The sequence below is a fragment of the Paramisgurnus dabryanus genome, chromosome 3 (assembly GCF_030506205.2).
Source record: "Paramisgurnus dabryanus chromosome 3, PD_genome_1.1, whole genome shotgun sequence".
In the NCBI taxonomy this organism is placed as follows: Eukaryota; Metazoa; Chordata; class Actinopteri; order Cypriniformes; family Cobitidae; genus Paramisgurnus; species Paramisgurnus dabryanus.
The window spans coordinates 35,693,493-35,714,654 of NC_133339.1; the positions used below are offsets into that span (position 1 = coordinate 35,693,493).

General features: G+C 38.0%; 1 protein-coding gene across 2 annotated transcripts; it reads left to right on the top strand.

Annotated features, from left to right (window-relative positions):
* micall2a (mical-like 2a) lies at positions 1 to 19,290 on the top strand. Of its 2 annotated transcripts, none has more exons than XM_065260087.2 (18): positions 1 to 327; positions 1,249 to 1,297; positions 3,471 to 3,612; positions 4,626 to 4,954; positions 7,153 to 7,283; positions 7,795 to 8,286; positions 9,080 to 9,285; positions 11,255 to 11,330; positions 11,858 to 12,036; positions 12,113 to 12,217; positions 12,297 to 12,404; positions 15,738 to 15,799; positions 15,896 to 16,019; positions 16,928 to 17,030; positions 17,158 to 17,231; positions 18,043 to 18,157; positions 18,249 to 18,295; positions 18,381 to 19,290. In XM_065260087.2, exons 1-18 carry the CDS (start codon positions 185 to 187, stop codon positions 18,464 to 18,466), a joined length of 2,571 nt encoding a protein of 856 aa, XP_065116159.1. In that variant the 5' UTR covers positions 1 to 184; the 3' UTR covers positions 18,467 to 19,290. The 2 variants fall into 2 exon arrangements, with proteins under 2 accessions (XP_065116159.1, XP_065116229.1); XM_065260157.2 differs by having other exon boundaries at positions 12,146 to 12,217.
* Positions 19,291 to 21,162: the final 1,872 nt, after the last annotated feature.

Below are 21,162 nucleotides of genomic sequence, written 5' to 3' on the forward strand. Positions count from 1 at the left end.
TCGGCAGTGAGGACGCCAATGAAACGCCTCAGATCCGCTTAACTTTTTAATACTCCTCAAGACTTCAGACAACACGTCCAGCGTGATTTTTTATCACTGTGAGCCGTGTTATTTCTCAAAGTAAGCGTGTTTAATCCACTTTCTGTCGTGTTTGTGGCGGTATTTTTGAGTGCTCGTGCAGAGGATGGCGGCGATCAAGGCGCTCCAGCAGTGGTGTAAGATTCAATGTGATGGATACAGAGATGTGACCATTAACAACATGACCACATCATTCAGAGATGGACTGGCTTTCTGCGCTCTTATTCACAAATTCAGGCCAGATCTCATGTAAGAGTTTATAATTTTGTCTTTAATTAGGATGAAAAAATAAAATTGTTTTCAAGTAACTTCGGTAAGAATAATGTGGTGTTGCTCAAGCTGAGGGTCTAAATACTAAGGGGTTTTAAAAGCATTCAGAACATTCAGTGTGCCCTTACAATACAGTTAAGCCACAAATGTGTCTTGCATTGCATTACATAACAATATCAAAATGATTAATTAACAACAGTAACAAATTGGAATTTGTTTTAAAGTAACACAGGCGTATTTAAACCAAGTCTGTACAAGGGAATTTATTTCAAGAATATTGTAGGGTTAAGGCCTGCTAATTTACTTGAACAATATAACTAATTTATAACCATAAGTTCAATACTCTTTCTTGGAACATATCAATATTTAATGTGATGATGACCTACACCTGTAGCTACTTATTAAACCTTAGTGAACTTAAGGGGAAGTGACATCATACTGTATGTACTCTAAAATAACCTTGAAGCCATTTGATTAAGTAATGTCAAAATGGCTAAAGAGACGTGCAGTTATTTCTGAGAAAAGGTCTATTTGTTTGGTGCAATTACAGTATGAAGTTCATATATTGTGGATTAAGTGTCCTAATATATTCAGGAGCCACTGCTGAAATTGAGTTATATAACAGATACAGTCGTGGATGTGAACTGTCATATTAACGTTTGACAGACTTGAGACCCTTAAATTATTTTAAATATTTTTAATATTGTGTTTGCTTGTGACCTTTAAAGGTGGACTTGTGAAATCTTCGTTTTATTTGCACATGAACGTTTCTTATAAATGTAAAAACTATATAAGTGTGCTTTTATTGAACTTTAAGCTTAATGTGTACAGTTTGCATTGACACCTCTTTCAAGGCTTTTATCTGTTTGTACGTTGACTCATATCCTTCTATTCTTTCAGAAACTTTGAGTCTCTCTCCAAAGACAATGTGTATTACAACAACCATTTGGTAAGTTTTGCTGTTTAGCCTTGATTGTAGGAAACTCTGATGCGGTTTGACCCATAACTTGACTGCTCTGTGAATTAAACCATATCCAGTATAAATATGTTTGTTATAGTTTCATGAAATTGCACTCCTAGCTGTCCGCAAACTTGTTTTCACTTTTATTGTTTTTGAGATGTGCTTTGTTTTTGCTCTGCTGTAGTCACAATTATTTACGGTCAGCACATTCTTGAACAATTACTGTTTATATTTCATGTGACATTTCCATTTTTTTAAAGGTTGTGTTTAGGGAATGTCTAAATATACATGCATTGTTTTCCTGGCATGAATAAGAGAGCTTGTGAGAGCTTTTCCCACAGAGAAACTCATGTGATTTAATTTAGACCTATTAAATGAAACTTGTTGCTCAGCAAAACAGTCCGTCTGTGGGTCATGGTTAGAGATGTCTTTAGTTTTCTTGCAATGCACACTCCCAGCAATCCCAATTTAATATTGGTATTTTCAAAAAAAGAAAAACCAGAAGGAAAATATCCATAGTTGGCCCAACCATGGATTGAAACAAACCAGCATGTTTTAACCCTTTACCTGGCACAGACCTTTATGGGTGGGTTGAAAAGGTTATACCCAAAACTTCAAATAAGTATAACTCTGGCTTTTTTTGAAGCCTAATTTTGGTCTTGTTTTACAGAAGATACTTAGATTTTTACAGAAGTGTCTGGAGGTGAAAATATTAAATAAATAAAAATGGTATAGCAATTTAAATTTATTGTAACAAATAAACATAATGCAATATAGTATTGGTTGGTGTTGGTTTGCTACACACTCTTGTCACAAATTAATAAATTAGTCACTGCGTTATTTTTATTATTACTACTGCTAATAGGTTTTGAAATATGAAAACATTCTTAGACCTTTACAACAATAAATAGTTTGTCTTAATAGATTAAAATTTACCTGAAAAATATTGAAGTAAACTTGGGTGTCCCGCTCATGGGACAGTGCCAGTTAACGTTTAAAGTGTAATGTAAATTATGTAATGCTTGCATACTGTTTTATTTCCCTATACAAGAATGACATCCAAAAAGTGCACATTTTAAAATTAAAGCTGCATTTCACTCAAGATTTTTTTTGTTATACTTACTAACTGTTCTGTGAAAGTAAGCTTAATTTTAAAGTTTTGCCATTGAGTTTCATATGATTGTGTGTGTGTGTGTGTGTGTGTGTCTGAGGACAATGCTTGACCAGGCCTGGTGACCTATATTTTCAGCCCACCTTCACATGGCTGTCAGGAAGTGCTTCTGATGAGAATGAGGTGGTGAGATGCGCCACAACCAGGACTTTTTTAAATGATGAGCTCTTGCTGCCCTAGAGACTTTATATTATAGGCAACACATTTAGAGATCTGTTACAGAACCTTACCGCTTCTGTAGACAGCACTCGGTTGTAGCTGGAACCTGAGTTATGTGGTGTCTTTCCGGTTTGTGCATTATTTAAAAGTGTGAGGGTCAGGCCATCTGATCTTCTTCATCAAGATTAACTTACTGCTGTTCTACTACTGTCTTTACAAATGTTAGTTCATTAGTGTGTTTGAAAGGCTATTGTAATCCTGTTGCCATTTCTCATCTAGCTTACTTTGTTTAAACCCAGTCAATTTTTTATTTATTTAATCTAATAGATGCTCAACTCTGAGCTGTGTATGTAAGACCAAAGGAAAAAGGAAGTTGCAGCTGTGTCTGCATCATAGAGGATATGCACCCCCCCCCCCCCCTCGGCTGTCCTGTAAAGTTTAATGAGTGTTTTCAGGTCAATCCTAAACAATGCTCTGGTATCCCCCTATCTGTCCTCTTTCCCAGGCCACAGTATGCACAGGAAATGTGCTATTCATTATGCACACCCTGTCCAGATCTACTTGATGTAGTGCCAGATCTTGCTGTGTACTGGCCTTTTCTATTTTTGACGACTCCTTTCTTTGTGCCTGGCCTGTGTTTACAGTTAATTGGCCAAGTGCCGTTCCCCTAGAAAACCATTGCAACAGTGTGATATTGGTGCCCTGAAAGAATCGTGTGAGAGCTTGTTGAGCTCTCTATCAATTTTGCACATCACAGGGTTTCTTCTAACTTATGCTGTGTTGCTGGAGAGGTAAACTTGACGTCGATCTTTATTTTGTTGTGTTCTTCAGGCTTTCCATGTGGCTGAGGAACATCTGGGAATTCCAGCTCTTCTGGATGCGGAGGACATGGTGGCTTTGCCTGTCCCGGACAGACTCAGCATCCTCACATATGTGTCACAATACTATAACTACTTCCATGGTCGCTCGCCAAGTAAGATGGCATCAACATATTTGCATATTGATTTCTTCCCTCTACTCTCAAAAAATGAAGTTGTCACTGGGGCGGTACCCTTTCAAAAAGGACACCTGTGTAGCCAAGGTGTTATAATAAAGACCTCAAGGTGCATATTGGTACCAAATGTAAACATTGTTTACATAAAGGGTACATATTAGGACCTTTTTTAAAGGGTCCATTCCAGTGACAGCTTTTGTAGCTTTATTTCTGCGTACGTATGTTTCTAAAGATGAGTATATGAGCTTATAGATGAAACTACAAATCTACAGTATTTCTTGTGAATTTGCGTTTGCGATTGAGTATTAGTGAACTGCATACTTTTCTACATACTGTGTTTTGTCAGTTGAGTATGTGAACCTGGACCCAAAACCTTAAAGGGACAAAGTAATTTTTTGAGTTAAACATTTGATTTTCACCGTTTTTGGATTCCATTCAGCTGATCTCCGGGTCTGGCGGTACCACTTTTAGCATAGCTTAGCATAATCCATTGAATCTGATTAGACCATTAGCATAGTGCTCAAAAATGACCAAAGAGTTTTTTTTTTCTATTTAAAACTTGACTCTTCTGTAGTTACATTGTGTACTAAGACTGACAGAAAATTAAAAGTTGTGATTTTCTAGGCAGATGTGGTTAGGACTATACTCTCAAACTGGTGTAATAATCCAGGACTTTGCTGCCGTAACATGGCCGCAGCAGGTGCAATGATATTACGCAGTGCCTGAAAATTGTCCCCTTGCTAACTTTCAATAGCTGGGGACTATTTTTGGGCACTGCATAATATCAACAGTATACATTTCCAAAAGCTGACCCTTAAAACTGTTTTTGTGGTCCAGGGTCACACATGTGGATTTACAGGATGCACTTTTTGTAATTTTTCACACATGAAATGTGTATGTTCTGTGTATGCTTACATATATTTTTTTTTATTATTTTTTGGCTGCAATTTTGTACGTTTGAGTGTAGTCATAACTCAGACTTTTTTCCTCAGTAGGGGGAGTAGGAGGTATCAAGCGTCATGCGGAGGACTCCAAGGAGATGCCATCAGAGAAGAAGAACCTGCCTGTGGTTGCCAAAAATCTGAATCTCAAAACAAATACAGAGAATCGTCCTCCACAAACTGAAATGCCAAAAAATATCAAAGACAACCATCGTCCATCTCTTAACATCCAGAAAACTGCTCCAGAGAAGCACGTTTTAGCCACTCCAGCACGGCAGACTGGCACTGAATGGCACAAATCTTCAGGGACAAAATGTGTACAGACACCAGCCACATCACTCAGAGCAGAATCTCAAAAGCCATATCCAGATGCTGAGAAGGTATGTTTACGGCTGCGTAAGGTTTAGTAAAAATCATTTAAATATATTCGAGCATGGTGCTCACAAGGTTTACATTTTTGGATATGCCTTTAATCTTATTATGAGATTAGGAGCATCAAAGTTTGATTTTAATCACTGATTTCAGATTAATTTTGACCTTATTCAGTCAGTATTTAAGATATCAAGGTTATACAGTATGTGACCAGTCACGGAAAGTAGTGACACAAGTCGGATCTGGGCCATTTTGAGTTATTCACTGATTCTAAAAGTGCAGTTTCTCTGATAAGATTTGGAGAAGTTGTGGCCATTTGAATATAGGAACTCAGAAATACTCAAACCGAGAAAATCGAGACGAAAGGGACTCTTCTTTCCAACTGGTGGAGACAATAGTGCTCATTTACATCTCATTTATCTAAGCCATACCCCCTTCAAAGCCGTTTTGAGATAAAGATGTTCTAGCATCATGTAGTATTTTATGACAGAAGTCCACATGACAACATGCAAAAATAAACAGCACTTTTTTACCTTTGTGGGGATCACAAGTCGAATCGAGTCTGTTTCAGATTATCCATTGACCATTTTTGTCCACAAATGCGTATAATACGTAAAATATAGATCTATAGTCTATTGTTTACATCAGATTTCGCATGAACATCTGGTAATACAATACAATATAATATACAATCTGAGGACTATTTACATCGTAACATGTAAGGGTATATCAGATTACACTCCGTTAAACACATGAACCCGCCTTCAAAGTTTGTATTTAAAATAGGGAGGTAGTATAATAGATAATCCAAACAGCGCCATCGAAAACGTGACGTCCTTTAGAGATGTTACCAATCGCTCGCTCGTTCCTCCATCAGCCAATGACTTCATGGAAAATATTGATAGACAAAACATGTAGCCAATTATGTAAAGAATACAACGATCTCTGTGTGTTTGGACTCATGCTGTGCTGCAAGAACTGACAAAGAGATGACGACAAAGTACTTTGACGTCATCCGACTGCGGCGCCGCATAAAGTCAGTGACGCGGCTGACGTACGATGCGGCTGACTGTTATTTGTTCCGCCCCAGCTTCTTTTATCTTTTGTTTTGTGCGCCCGAGCTTTAAAGTCTGGGGAGACGCACGCTATAAGTTTGAAAAAAAAAACTTAGCAAACATGTCTGAGGAACAGGGCAGCCGCATCACTACAGTCACGTGATTTCACGCTCGAGCCGGAAGAGAAAACAATAGGTGTGTTCGACTTCATGCGGCGCTGCGCAGACCGATCGGCGGCTGACTTGAAGCAGTGCATTCCGGTTAGTAACTTTGTCCGACTTAAGCTGGCGCTGCAGGCACGTGACTGTGTCGTAATTCTTGCAATTTTTGGACCAAACTGTATTTTCGATGCTTCAACACATTCTTACTGACCCACTGATGTCACATGGACTACTTTGATGTTTTTATTACCTTTCTGGACATGGAAACCGTACATAGATTTTCAATGAATGGGACAGAAAGCTCTCGGACTAAATCTACGTTAAAATATCTTAAACTGTGTTCCGAAGATGAACGGAGGTCTTCTGAGTTTAGAACGACATAAGGGTGAGTCATTAATGAAATTATTTTCATTTTTGGGTGAACTATCCTTATTCAGTAGTCATGCTGTTCCCTTTGGGGGCGGAGGCCAAAACACAAGCTTATACAGTATGTAAATATACACACAGACAATGACGCCCCCGCTGCACGCTAGAATCTCCGGAAAAACAAGCCTATTTTGACCGCAAACTGTACGCTTTTAAATATACAAAATAAGCTATCTCAAACATGGAGAGGCTTCTTCGTGATCTCAACTAACAGATTCTGCAATAAAACGAAAATCACAAATTTTGAAAAAACATTGTTTCTCATTCTCTTGAAACTTGTGCTGCCGACTTGTGTCACTAGTTTCTGTGACGGGTCACATATTTTCAAACAATGTTCTTTACATTATGTAGAATGATTTTATGTAGAAAACAGTATATCACAAAAATTACTTGAGCTGGGTTTTCACAGACGGGTTCTTAAATGAATAGTTTGAATGCAGTGTTAGATAACTCGAAGTATCTGCTAGAAACAGAAATGTGTTTTATCCAAGGATAAAATTGATTACAGTTATGATTTGGAAATGGTTATGATTTTCTCATTTTTGTTTATCTGGCCATTCACAGAAAACAGTTTTGGTGGAGACGTCAAATAAAAGCGGCACATTGAAAAGTGACTGTACAGTATGTGGGAATCATGTACATCTGGTCCAGAGACACCTGGTGGATGGAAAACTTTACCATCGAAACTGCTTTAAGTGAGTTTCATTATGTTGCATGCAGAGACTGGCAGTAATTATTGCTGCTTGTATTTTTTGGGCAAGTATTAAGCTTTAGTGAATAACTTCGGTTTCATCGGACACACGATTGTTGATCATGGATCACCACTATGTGAAGGGAGGTGGGCAGCCAATCTGTTAACATTGTATATATAAATTTTACACCGTAACGTTAGCACAGTGTAGTTGTTGATATGCTTTAGCTATGATTTAAACTAATCTATTTTTTATATATTTTGGGAATATGTTTGTTGTTAAGGGTGATGCATAGAATCGTTGGATGCAGCAGTCATAACTATGATTTATCATAAATTAAACCCAGATACTGAACAATTCGAATCAAGGACTGGAATTATAAGTTTTATAAATGTTAATGATTAACACAAACATTTATATACTTTACCATATATTATCAGTGCCCAGTTGAAATAATATGGTGGTTTGTTGCTGAATGTTTAGGACTTAATGGTCTATTGTTCTTTCTGAATAGATGCAGTGTGTGCTATGGCACATTGAAGTCTGGGGCATTTAAATTGGGAGCGGACCCTGGATCACTGGTCTGCAGTGTTCACCAACATGCACAAAATGCCTTCAAGCCCACCGTGAGGCCTTTTAAGAGCAGCGGCTTTACGCTTACTGAGCTGCGACCCAAATCTGAGACTGTAGGTCAGCCAACACCTCAGCGTTTCACCTCCGTATTATCAACACCTATCAACGCAGTACCCAGACCAGCCAACCCCAGTCCAGCACCGCAGTCATGGACCACCTCAGCTCAGAAGACTCAGGTGGCCCGACAGAAGTTCTTCCAGTCCGGCGCCCCATCAGCAGCCATAAAACCGCCTTCAGATCTCTCCACGAAACAGAACAGCAGTCACAAGGTGGAGGACAAAGACAAAACAAACGCACTGATCAGCAGGAAACTGCCTGAAGGAAACTGCAATAATAACAATGCACTTAAATCTGACCCAGGAACGCAGAGGCAGTGAGTCTACAAGTTGTTTGTTATGTGCAGTATTTACATCCTCTTTTGTATTTTGTTATTAGGCCCACTTTTTTATCTCTGGGTTTATGAAATCCTAGAATATTTTTTGCTATTTCACACAAAAAAATTTAAGCCAGGAATGTCACGTTTCAGGATTTCGCCCAATAATTTTCAACCCTTGGCTTTAGTTCTATGTAAAAATTGTACTTCTGCTATTTTTACGGTGCTCACCCACTATGAAGACATTAAAGTCTCTGAAAAGTCAGATTTTAAATGTGTTATGATTTTGTCACACAACAGAAAAATGTGTTATTTGCCACCCAATCAAATTTGAATGCTGGAAAAATGGCAAGTAAACAAATTAAGCTATCAAAATCTTGGAAAAATAGGTGGCATTTTCTGGTCTCAAGAGGTGGGGGCGTGTCCACTGTCTGTGCTGAAACCACGCCCACTCCCCGTGATTGTGTTTTTAGCCCCGCCCAAATAATCCTGATCAGAGAAATGGTGAAAAACTGTTTAACGACCTATCTCTGTCTTTTTGGTTTTTCAGCAATACATTTCTAACATTTATAATGTGTTTAGAAACTATTCTCAAGATCGACTTTGCGGAGACTTTAATATGTTATGGAAATGTTAAAAGCGTTCACAAATTATTGGATAAAGCAAGCTCACATGTGAATTGAATAATTAAATTCCTACTTAAGCAACTCATTGTTGATACAGTGGATTAAGCTTATGTGAATGCTGAATGTAAAATGTATCCTCTCTCTCTCTCTCTCTCTCTCTCTCTCAGGCTAAACATCAGATGCCCTCTTGCTGAGTCCTCCAGCTGGAGGCAGGAGTTACACAGCAGAGATTCGGGAGAAAAGTTGTTAAATCAGGCCACCCCATCCTCCTCTGCTATCAGCAGAAGCTTCAGCACCAAGGAATCCGTCTACCGTAGTGCCATCAGCAGAGAGTGCAAAAGACCTCAATCCCTGCTGCTTTCCACCGCCAAAGGTGCCTTTCGCTTCCTGATGACCTTTGCTTGTGCTTTTTAAAATGGTTTCTAAAGGTCACATGGGAAATATTCTCATAAACATACGCAATGTGTAGGAGATGAGAATAGAGGCAGGAAATGGTCAAATTAAAGCATGGTGCTACATCCATTTTCACAACTTGAGCCATACAATAGTTTTAGTTGGTTAACTATAATGTGATGAACTCTTATATGAATAGTTCACCCAAATAGGATAATTCTCAAGTAAATTAAGCATAAACTCAAAATATTGTTTTTTTCTCATGAATGTATGAACATAAATGAACCCAACTGTGGTAATTGGATTACTTTGATGATGTTTGAGCTTTTTGGAGCTTCAGCATGTTATTATACAATTATTTACGCTCAATTGAAGAAAAGAAGTCATTCACAATTGGGTTGGCGTATTAGGAGAATTTTCATATTTGGATGAACTATCCCTACTTAAAAGACTAGGGATAAACTTCTAGGCTGGTTTTAGCTGGTCTCCCAGCCTGGTTGGTTAAGCTGTTATAGCAGGCTGGTTTTATAAGGTTTTTTGACACTTTTTAGCTGATGAGGCTGCTCCACACTCAACCAGGATGGAAGCATGGCCAGCTTGGCTAAGCTTGTTGGCTGGTCTTAGATGGTTTAAGATAAAGGCATGGCCAGCTAAAACCAGCGACTATTCCAACCTGACAAGCTAAAAAGTGTCCCAAACCTTCTAAAACCGTGTGCTACATCACTTAAAGAAACAGTATGTCCAATTATTGCAATTATGTAGGATTGTGGCCAAAACTGGTACTGCAATCACACAACTGGTGGCCAATACACAAAATGACAACATAAGCATCAGTTGAGGGCTGCAACTCCAATTTTTAAATGACAATATCCTGGCCAGACCACTGTTGTGAGTGATATAAGTATTTGAAATGAAAATGATTTCTTAATGTCTAGTGACATAACAGGGCCATTTTATGATTAATTGATATAAATTTCTTACATACTGTTCCTTTAACCAGCTAAACCAGGCTGGGAGACCTGCTAAAACCTGCTTGGGTTGGTCTTTTCAGTAGGGATTCCTTTATAGGCACATTCCACTTTTTTTGAAAATATGGTCATTTTCCAGCTCCCCTAGAGTGAAACATTTGATTTTGTTTTGGAATCCATTCAGCTGATTTCCGGGGCTGGAGCTAGCACTTTTAGCATAGCTTAACACAATCCATTGAATCTGATTAGACCATTAGCATTGCGCTAAAAAATAACCAAAGAGTTTCAATATTTTTCCTTTTTAAAACTTGACTCTTCTGTAGTTTTCTTTAGTCCCCTTGGTTGTCCGTCGGTCTTAGTACACGATGTGACTTCAGAAGAGTCAAGTCTTAAATAGGAAAAATATCGAACTCTGGTTATTTTTTAGCGCGATGCTAATGGTCTAATCAGATTCAATGGATTGTGCTAAGCTATGCTAAAAGTGCTAGCGCCAGACCCAGAGATCAGCTGAATGGATTCTAAAATTGTAAAACTCAAATGTTTAACTCTAGGGGAGCTGGAAATGTAGCATATTTTCAAAAAAGTGTACTGTCCCTTTAAGTAGTTTTTCTGTCAACCTTGTTTAAAGCAACACTGTAGTTTCCATGTAAAAATGACTTACAGCTCCCCCATGTGGTTTAAAAGCGCAACAGTGCCTGGTATCAGACACTCTTCTGCAGGCAGGGGGAGGGGTGGGGCTGTGTGCTCTACCCTCCACCGCCACTTCCAGATAGTGCTTGTAGCAGCTAGGAGGCTGCTCAGGTTGCAGCAACAGTACAATTTGTCCAGCTAAAAGTTGTTCTATCACTGAAATAATTTTAGAGACATTATTTAAAGTAAAAAAAAAAACTACATAGTGTTGCTTTAATTGGATGGTTTCAATTGGCACCATGTGATACCGTGACATTTTACAGTAATTTTCCCCTCTCGTTTCGACTTTAGCTGAAGACGTTCAGAGCAGTGAAGTCTTGGTCGACCTGAGATCAAAGCTTAAGGCACCAAATGGCCGAGGACTGAGGTAAGTTTGAGCAGTATAGTTATCCCTATATTCCGTCTAATCCACACAAGGGGAGCAGGCTAAGTCACTCGGGTGTGTGTTGCAATGCCACTTGAGTACTGACAGTGGGGCCTTTCATGTATTCATCCTTTAGCCTGCTGATGTCTCCGGTCTCACCCATAGTGTTTGACTGCCTCAGACTGCATTCACTTACTCTCTCCCCAATGCTTACCAGTCCCAAGGAGTGCTGCGCTTAAACAAAGCCCCACTAAGATTTGCTCTTAGTTAAAGTTCCTCTGATCATACTTTGTTTGCTTGCATCTGCTTTACCATTAAAAGGTGAGGCTCTGTGTTTATATCTTGATAGTTAAGCATTGTGTCTTTTTAGGTGGTGATTTTAGGTGTTTCCAAGTATTTTTTTTAACCATTGCTGCTTGGTCTCGTCTGTATTATGAAGAGATTTGTTATTTTAAATTTTAGCGGGTTAAGTCAAACATATTAAAAAACACCAAAGAATTTCAGTTTAAACTTCAATTTTTTTCTTTAAGTGTTCAAGAGTCTGTCAAAGATGTCCAGCTGACTCCTGGGAAAAATGAAAGCGACTTCTCCAACCAAAATAAAAATATTTCATGTGCTCCAACCTCTTCATCAAACAACATGAATTCCTCCAGCGATGTTGCCCAGAAATCTGTAGTTGAAACGGAAAAACAACTGGGTACCTATGGCGGTAAGGGTTCTTTTAATTTATAATGCTGATATTGTAAACTTCAAACGCAAGCAATATTTGGTATTTTGTTTTACAGAAAGTGCTCAAAATCTGGCTTGTTCAACACCAGGTTGGGCTGTGAACTCTACCCCAGTCCAGACATTCAGTCCTGAGGTTTCATGTTTGGGACAGACATGTGGTGGTGAGTCTGTAAAGTCCATCTTCATCAGTTTAGCATCTTGACATTGGTTGAAGATCATTAATGTTGTTTTTCCCCACAGCTTTTAAAAGTGATTGTTCTGTGTCTTCGTGTGTCTCATCATCATCATCATCTCAGTCCTCTAACAGACCTTCTCCAAAACAACCTCGCCGCTGGTCGGCAAGCTCAGGTTAGCAAGTTTTTCAAAAAGCACTGCTTGACAGCAGAGAATGCTGCCTATTTTTCCAAGATTTTGATAACTTATTTTATTTACTTGGTGTTTCCTGCATTCAAATTTGATTGGGTGATTAACTCTTTCCCCACCAGCATTTTACAAGAAAGTTGCCAGCCAGCACCGGCAGTTGATTTTTACAAAAGTTTAATGCCTTCCAGGATGAGTTCTACTTAAAATATATAAACATACAGTATATCAAATGAAAGAACAGACCTTCTGCTTTCAGGCAAACAAAAAAACAGACTTTTGATAGAGATCAGATTCAGAGTGATTATCAAAACATACATCAAGTTTGAACTGTTTGCTCTTAGGGAATACTCACGGGTTTTATAAGTTGGGTAAGCTTGGCGCCTGGTGGATAATGGCAGAAATACAGATTGGCGGAAAAATTTGTCACTGGCAGGGAAGCATTTTCTCTTAATTGATGAATTAATGGCGCGGAAAGAGTTAATAACACTATTCTGTGGTGCTTGGAACACATTTAATAGAAATGACTTTATAGGGACTTTAAGCATTTCATTCATATGCATTGAGGCGTAAGAAAAACATCGGACGCAAGTATCACAATATATAATTGGGCAATGCTGTATTGAATTTAAAAATTGAAAACGATAGTTTTAAAATAAAAATCATACAAGATTCATGCCCAACCACTAGATGGCATTATATTCTTTTCTCAACTTAAACAGTGACAGGAATGCTAACATAGGTGCGTGCCACAATTTCTTTTTGCTAAGGTTTGCATGCACAGTAGTGGTGTGTCCTCTGACAGCTTTCCTAAAATTATATATCCTATTATATTCCTAAAATAGGAAAAGGCCCAATACATCACAAAATTCTTGCCAATTCATAGCCCTAATACACATAAGGGTCGACCGATATGGCTTTTTCTCTGGCCGATGCCGATTTTTGGAAATCAGGGCAGCCGATGCCCGATATGTTTGGCCGATTTTCTATAGGTACATAATAATCAAAATGTTCTCATAATTAGCAGATATTTTAAATGTAAAAATGTCTCTTTAAGTCAAAGTATTTAAATTTATAAAAATTATGACTGGTCTTTCTGAAGAGTTTTACAACCTCCTCTGCACCATGCATTTATCAGACACAGATATTACCTGACACTCTGCTGTCATCATCTTTGATCAGTTTTTTACCATGGCTTTTATTGCTTTGTAGGATAAAATACTTATTTGGTAGACCTGATAAATTATTTATTCATCATAAAGTTAACATAGTAAATGTCTATGTTTTTTAGTTGAGACTGTTATTTAGGGCAAATCTTTCTAAACACATTTACATTCTCATTTCTGAGACGCTATAAGTGACTGATTGTGCTGACAGTGACGTCTTGTGAGTTTAGTGTTGGGACAGATCTGTTGTTTCAACCGTTCATTCAAACGAATCCGTTCAAAGGAGTCAGTTCGCAAATCGGACGTGCTGTGTTCTAATCCAGGCTGAGCAGCGCAAAACTGTAAACAAAGTCTTACTGTAACAACACGAAAAACATTTCCTCGGTGGATATGATTTGATCTTCCGACCTTTCGCCATCGAGTCAGTTTTGTTTTGAGTAATAAAAGCAGGGAGACAGTTTATAGACAGAAAGCGTGCGCGCGCGGCTCTGCTCTCTCTGTCACTCAAACAAAACTCATCATCACTCATTAATCACATGAAATGAGCCTAATCTTTGCACGGACAGTGCAGCGCGAGACATAAGCCCGTCGCGCTGTTGTACTGGCTGCTTAATTCGCGCGATCCCGCCATCGTTTACTAAAGCTGTTTGTGAACAAGGCATGGCTGCACACACATGGGATGGGAGCGATCTGCTTGCAGCAAGAGGCAGCGTCACGAGTTCTACAACAACGCTTAGGTGCCCGCAGATGCGCCTGCCTATTAACTCTTTCCCCGCCATTGACGAGATATCTCGTCAATCAAGAGAAAACGCTTCCCCGCCAATGACGAGTTTTTCCGTCTTTTCGCAATACCGCTATTATCCACTATTATACCGCTATTATCCATTATTCCGCAACTTTTTAAAACCGGAAGTATTGCCCTATGGCAAGCTGCTGCATGTCCGTGTCTGTTTTAAAGATCGCTCTGAATGGGATCTCTATGAAAAGTCCGTCACAAAAATGGAATTATCTCTGCTTTTTGCTCAAAATGTGGTGTTTTTGCAGAAACCTACCCATATTCAAAAGCTGATTACAAAAGAACTACTAAAGGTAGGATGAAACGGTTTTTTTTGTTTGAAAGCAGAGGGTCTGTTCTTTAATTTGGTATATTGTATGTTTATATATTTGAAGAAGAACATTTTCTGGAAGACATGAAACTTTTGTGAAAATCATGAAAAACGCTGGCGCTGGCTGGCAACTTTTTTAAAAAACGCTGACGGTGAAAGAGTTAATCGGCCTAATTTTGCAGCAAAATCGGCCAAAGCCGATTTTTTTAAATATGCCAATTAATCGGCCGGCTGATAAATCGGTCGACCTCTACTTTGGACCTAGTGAATTATTGAGAAAACGGTCAAATAAACGGTACTGTGCAAAAGTCTTAGGCCACCATCACCAGCTTTGTTGTCTTAGCAAAGTTTTAATGTCCATCCGTAATAATTTTTACAAACAGAAAATACAGGAAATATGCACACAAAATTAAAAACAAAACAATTTTCAGAAGTAAATGTCTTCTTAAGGCATCAGTCAGTATTTAGTGTGACCTCTTTTAGCACAAAACGCATCTTGAGCTATTTTGAGGAGAATGAAGTCCTGAAGTCATTCGATTAGAATTAGAAATTAGGATTTAGTTTTATTTAGCTTTAAGAGATCCTGCAGCTGACTGCTATTGCACAAGTGGAAGAGGAGTTTCCCCTTAATAATTTTATAGTATGTATACAGTGGAGTTTATTTGCATTTTATTGTGAATTCTCAACAGGAAAATGTGGTTTTTTTTATAGATTTCTTCCATTTCCCTTCTATTTGGTACTTTTTCCTCATTTGTAAAATTCTTGTTGTCTAAACTGTGGAGAGAAGTCGCACCAAGCATTTCGCTGCATGGTGTCGTGTGTATGGCTATGTATGTCACTAGTAAAACTTATTACATATTTTGTATCTTTATTATAATGAATTAAGCACTGTGGATTGATGTCATATTAGACGTGTTAATATATTATTCTTTATAGAGTGAAGCCTATTTTGTTTGTTCTTTGAATATGAAAAAGTGTATAAAATATATATGCATGTGATCCATTTTAATATAATGGTTTTTAATACTGTATTTTTGATTTTTTTTAAGATTATGAAAACGAAACTTATTCCAGCAAAAATGGCTTGACATCTGAGACAAGTTCACCCACTGTACGTTAACAAAAAACAATAACAAAACTCACAGCTGTCAAAAGCTTTTTTAAACTCTGTAATTGTGTTAACTGCTTCATGTTTGTCTTTGCTCAGATCAAACCTCGCCACATCCCAGCTGATCAGATCACCAAAGAGCTGCAGGACATTGAGCACAACCTGAACGATTTGGAGAATGAGGGTGTAGAGTTGGAGTGGAGACTTCGGGTTTATGAGGAAGGTAAAGTACTCCTGTAGTGACACAAAATTCCTATGCATAGCTTTATTTGCAGAACATACGCAATGTTTTTTCAAACTATTCAGAAGAGCTGAATTCTTTCGAGGATGTTTGGGACAAAATAAGCCAGTTAGGACAAAGCTGTTCGTCTTGGTGTAATATAAAAGCAATCTTTCAGCTTTTAAACATCACACTATAGGTGACACGAAGTAGCGGCATGTGCGCGGTTCATGGAGTCGCGCACTCATTCCAAACCTGTTAGCCGAGTCTGCCCACCTGGGACTTGGATTTCCGATGTAGCCTTTAGGGGAAGGCTGTGGCCAATAAAGGGCTCTCGTTTCCAACAGCCGGGGCCAAATGAGGCAAGGCGCAGGGGAAGCTCCCTATCATCCTGTGGGATGCTGGGAAGGAAATGGAGAAGAGACTCGGGGCTGCTATCCGAACGGGGAAAGGGCACGTGATTGGCTGTTTTCAAGGTCACTGTCGTCTTGGCACAGTAATATCATCTCTCGACTCACTTCTTGAGTCACCTGTCTTGCTGTTAGCAGCCAGTGGGATTTGATAGATCCTAACTGCCTCTCGGTCCCACCAAAGCCGAGACCGCCACTTGATCAAATTACACAAGCTTGTGTGTGAATTGTATGATTGTACTTGTATGTTTTTGTACCACCTCAAGGCAATGTCAATGAAAAACATGTTTTTTACACAGTATTACAGCGCTCTATTAGGAAGATGTAGAATTTGTTCATAGCTCAAATAGAGGTTGAAAGTTAGTATTTTGAGATGCTGGTCTCTCTGGAGCACTTAAAAATGTTGCTCGAGGTGGAGCGGCTCACATATCCTGTATGGGTGTGAATCTTGAGAGTTGCAGTTACGACCTCTAGTGTCTTTGACATTGGCCTGTTTTACAGAGGGTCATGGAGACCTTCTGATGGATCCTCTGATGGTCGACTGGTTTAACTTGATTCGGAAAAAACAAAGCTACATACGGCGAGAGTCAGAGTTGATGTACATGTAAGTTTGCCTCTTGCCAAAAACATTTCTTTGATTTCTGGATTCATATTTTAATGTTTGGTTAGTCGGATACAACATTTGTGTAAATAATGAAATTAAACATGGACTCCTAAATCTTTTTTTAAAGAGCAAGGACACAAGATCTTGAAGAGCAGCAGCCAGGAGTGGAAGGAGAACTTAGGAGATTGATCAATAAACCAGGTAAGAAGGATTAGGTACTTAGTTCAGTTATATGACTGTTAACTAGTAATAGGACAATATATTGCAGAGACTTTTTTCAACAATGGTCCATATTTTTTTTTTTTTCAATTAGCCAGTAAATTTCTCAATCACTAAAATAAATTGATGTTTGCAATAAAGACACTCACTCAATGTAAAGGCAAAGTCTGACAGACCGTAAAATAACTGCTCATTATTCACTTTTTAACATGACGTTTTGTCCTGTACCCTGAGATGTCAGATCCACAATAAATATGTCTTGTAAATATGTTTAAAGTAGTTTAAAAGGGTATATTTACGTATGTTATGCACAACAAATGTATTTTTACTTTCACCAATTTTCTGTTTGTCTCTTATTTACTATTATAACACTTGTGTTATATTGACCCATCGACCATGCTGCTTTCTTTATATGGGTATCTGCATTAAGATGTGTATGAACAGGTCTTTTGTGCTTGATTGTATCTGTTTTAACTTTTATTGTCAAATAAAACAAACAAACAAACAAACAAAAAGAAACCAATATCGGTCGACCACACTGTTACTATATTTTGGTAACATTGTTTGACTTGACAGAATTGAAAATTATGATTTTTCAGCCAAGACAATTTTACAGAAAGTTTTATATTTTGTGCCCTGTAACATCTTCTGATCCATGAAACTGAGAACCAAATTATTACAAATAAAACAAAACTGTCAAAAATAAATAGGTTTATTAGTTTAGACTTCTCATTTATAATTTTAATTTTTTTAAGACCTGAATGGAAAAATAATGGCTTTCATTTGGCCTTAGAGCATCTGAAGAGTCTGGATGAAAAGAGAAGGGAGAGCGAGCTGTTGAACAGATTGATGGAGATTGTGAATGACAGGAACGCCATTGTGGAGGGTCTTGAGGAGGACAGGATAAGGTGAGTCCTGAGAAACATGAAAAACAAATGAAAACATTAACAACTATTCAATTGCGTTTACATAAATATATGTAACATGTCACATTTGAAGGGAGGGAGAAGAAGATCAACAGTTGAATGAGATGATGCAAAGGCTGGGTGAGCACTTGCATTTGATTTATTTTGCTTTTCTCATCTAAACTTACGATGTAACACACATAACTATATTCATATGTGTGCACAGGTCTTCGGAAGTTTAAAAGCAAGCGAAAGTCATCCTTTTCAAAGTTATTTAGGCGGAGGAGCAAAAAAGCATCTGTGGGAGAGTGATGGATCTTCAGAAGAAGTGAAGACATCAATAGTAGATGTCTTCAGATGGTTAAAGCGAGGTGGGAGTAGACTTATGACATTTTTGTCTCAGTCAGTTTGACAAAAAACAATCTTTCTTTGTAAAATCTCCCCTTTTTTTGGAAATGTATTGATTTTGTTACACGTCTTCATTTATTTAACTAATATAAGTGCATGTTTATGTTCTTTGAGTTTAGGTCTTATGCAAAGTTGAATTTCTTAATGCATTTATTAATTTAAATAATTAGTGTTGAATATTTATTTTTTATTCCCAGACTCTCACTTGTTCAGACATAAACCGTTTAGTTTCATTAAGAGAGACACACAATTTTCAAAGCTTAAATACATGATTGTGTTAATTGACTGAGAACTCAAGAGCATCTTAATTTAACCCCCACACCAAAACAAAGTTGAATGTATCATTTATGTGCTTGTGTGTAATGCTTAGAGTTGTGGTAATGGTGTAGTGCTTGCAGTGAACTGAAGGGGGCACTATGAGCTCACATGCATGTGTAATAGACTTTTAACACTATTTTATATTCCTCAAAATGCTAAATCAAGCTGGAGATTAGCCAGCAGAGGATCTGGTGCTGGAAATGCACGGATTGTTGGTTTTATTCCTTTTTTTATTTAAGTCCTCTAACATAGTTCAATTAAATATGTACCTCATTTAACTTAAGAATTATACTATGTACAAAGATGTCTTTTACATTGGTGTAGATGACCTGACTGTTTGAAAAACTTAATGAAGGAATAAGATGTTTTAAAAAGTTTTAAAATTTCTCTTAAGAGATGCTTACAAATGGATGTGCTTGTATTTATTGTATATTTGAATTTAAATGACTTATTCAATAAATCCTTATGTAATTTCTTAATATATTATACTAAAAACTGTTTCTGAGCTTTTATTTATAAACCAGGCACACCATTATTTAAATTACACCCTTTCTGGATTACACATTGGCATGGACCTAAAAATGTGACCCAAAAATGGCATTCTGCAGGAGCTTTTTTCCAAGACTGGTTTTTATATAGCCTAGTTATGTTTACGTGAAGACAATGGGTGCACGAGAACCGTACCCAAAATGTTTGGTTTGTTCTAAATTTGCAGTCCAGTTTAATTACACCATGCATAGTGCAGCAATAATACAGTAATTGTTGTCCCGGCCATCAGTCTTGCTTTATAAACACCCATTTACATAGCCATCGTTTCACATGGGTTTTTAGTAAAAATGCATTGCGATAATTTACTCGCATTTAAAATCAAGCCGCTGCTTAGTCCATCCATCCAATTTAAGATGCATGAAATTGTGATCATGAACTTGGAACACCATCTCTCTCTAGCCGAGGATGATATTGGTGCAGAACGCCACGCGTGATGCGGGTGACAGTGAGACTGAATACGTGTGATATTAGAGTTAATTAAAGCTTTGCGCCCCATCTCCCGCAAACGTTCGCGCTCCTGCAATTAAGAATCAAAGGCGAGGGCTTAGTGTCAGGGGGTGTCTAATACACGGCTTTAACGGGAATGGGACCTGATTCGCCGAGCTCCTAGCGACAAGCATTAACAACAGCCTCAAATTAGGCAGACATTAATATTCATAAGTAAAACAATTGGTCCTGCGAATGGCTGATGAAATGAAATCATTCTCAGAGGTGAGCTCGTGCCACCCGTGTTCATCATGAGATGCCATTATTGGTCGAGTGCTTGATGTATATGAGGGGGGAAATTGAAGGACAGTTTGTTTGTCACAAAGCTGGTACAATCTGCTCAATTGCGGCCTTCCTATAACCTCACAGAAGTGAGTGGCATTTCTGTATTTGCTTGATCTGAGCGTAGGTCAGTAATTGGCTCGCAATGGATTTAAACATGAAGAACTAAGTGTTTGTGTATTTTTGCTTTGATAAAATGTGTAATAAACTGTGCATCTTGAGCTTTTAATGCAGTGCGAGGCTTTAAAATTGTTTAAAGGGGACTTTTTCCATGTTTAAGTGCTATAATTGGGTCCCCAGTGCTTCTATCAACCTAGAAAATGTGGAAAAGATCAACCCAGTAACTTAGTTTTGGTAAACCATTCGTTGCAAGCATGTGAAAAAATTGCTCATTGAAATATTGCTCCCCTGTGATGTCAGAAGGGGATAATACCGCCCCTTAAAGGAATATTCCATTTTCTTAAAAGAAAAATCCAGATAATTTACTCACCACCATGTCATCCAAAATGTTGATGTCTGTCTTTGTTCAGTCGAAAAGAAATTATGTTTTTTGAGGAAAAAATTGCAGGATTTTTCTCATTTTAATGGACTTTAATAGAGCCCAACATTTAATACTTAACTCAACACTTAACAGTTTTTTCAACAGAGTTGCAAAAGTACTATAAACGATGCCAAACGAGGCATAAGGGTCTTATCTTGCAAAACGATTGTCATTTTTGACAAGAAAAATAAAAAATATGCACTTTTAAACCACAACTTCTCGTCTAGGTCCGGTCCTGTGATGCGCCAGTGTGACCTAACGTAAATGCGTAGTGACTTAGAGAGGTCACGTGTTACATATATAAGACGCACATTTGAGGACCATTGTAAACAATAAACTGACACAAAGACATTAATTAGTATCATTCCACGTACAACAATGTCAGAACGGTCCTCTTTCAACACACTTGTAAACACTGGGGCGG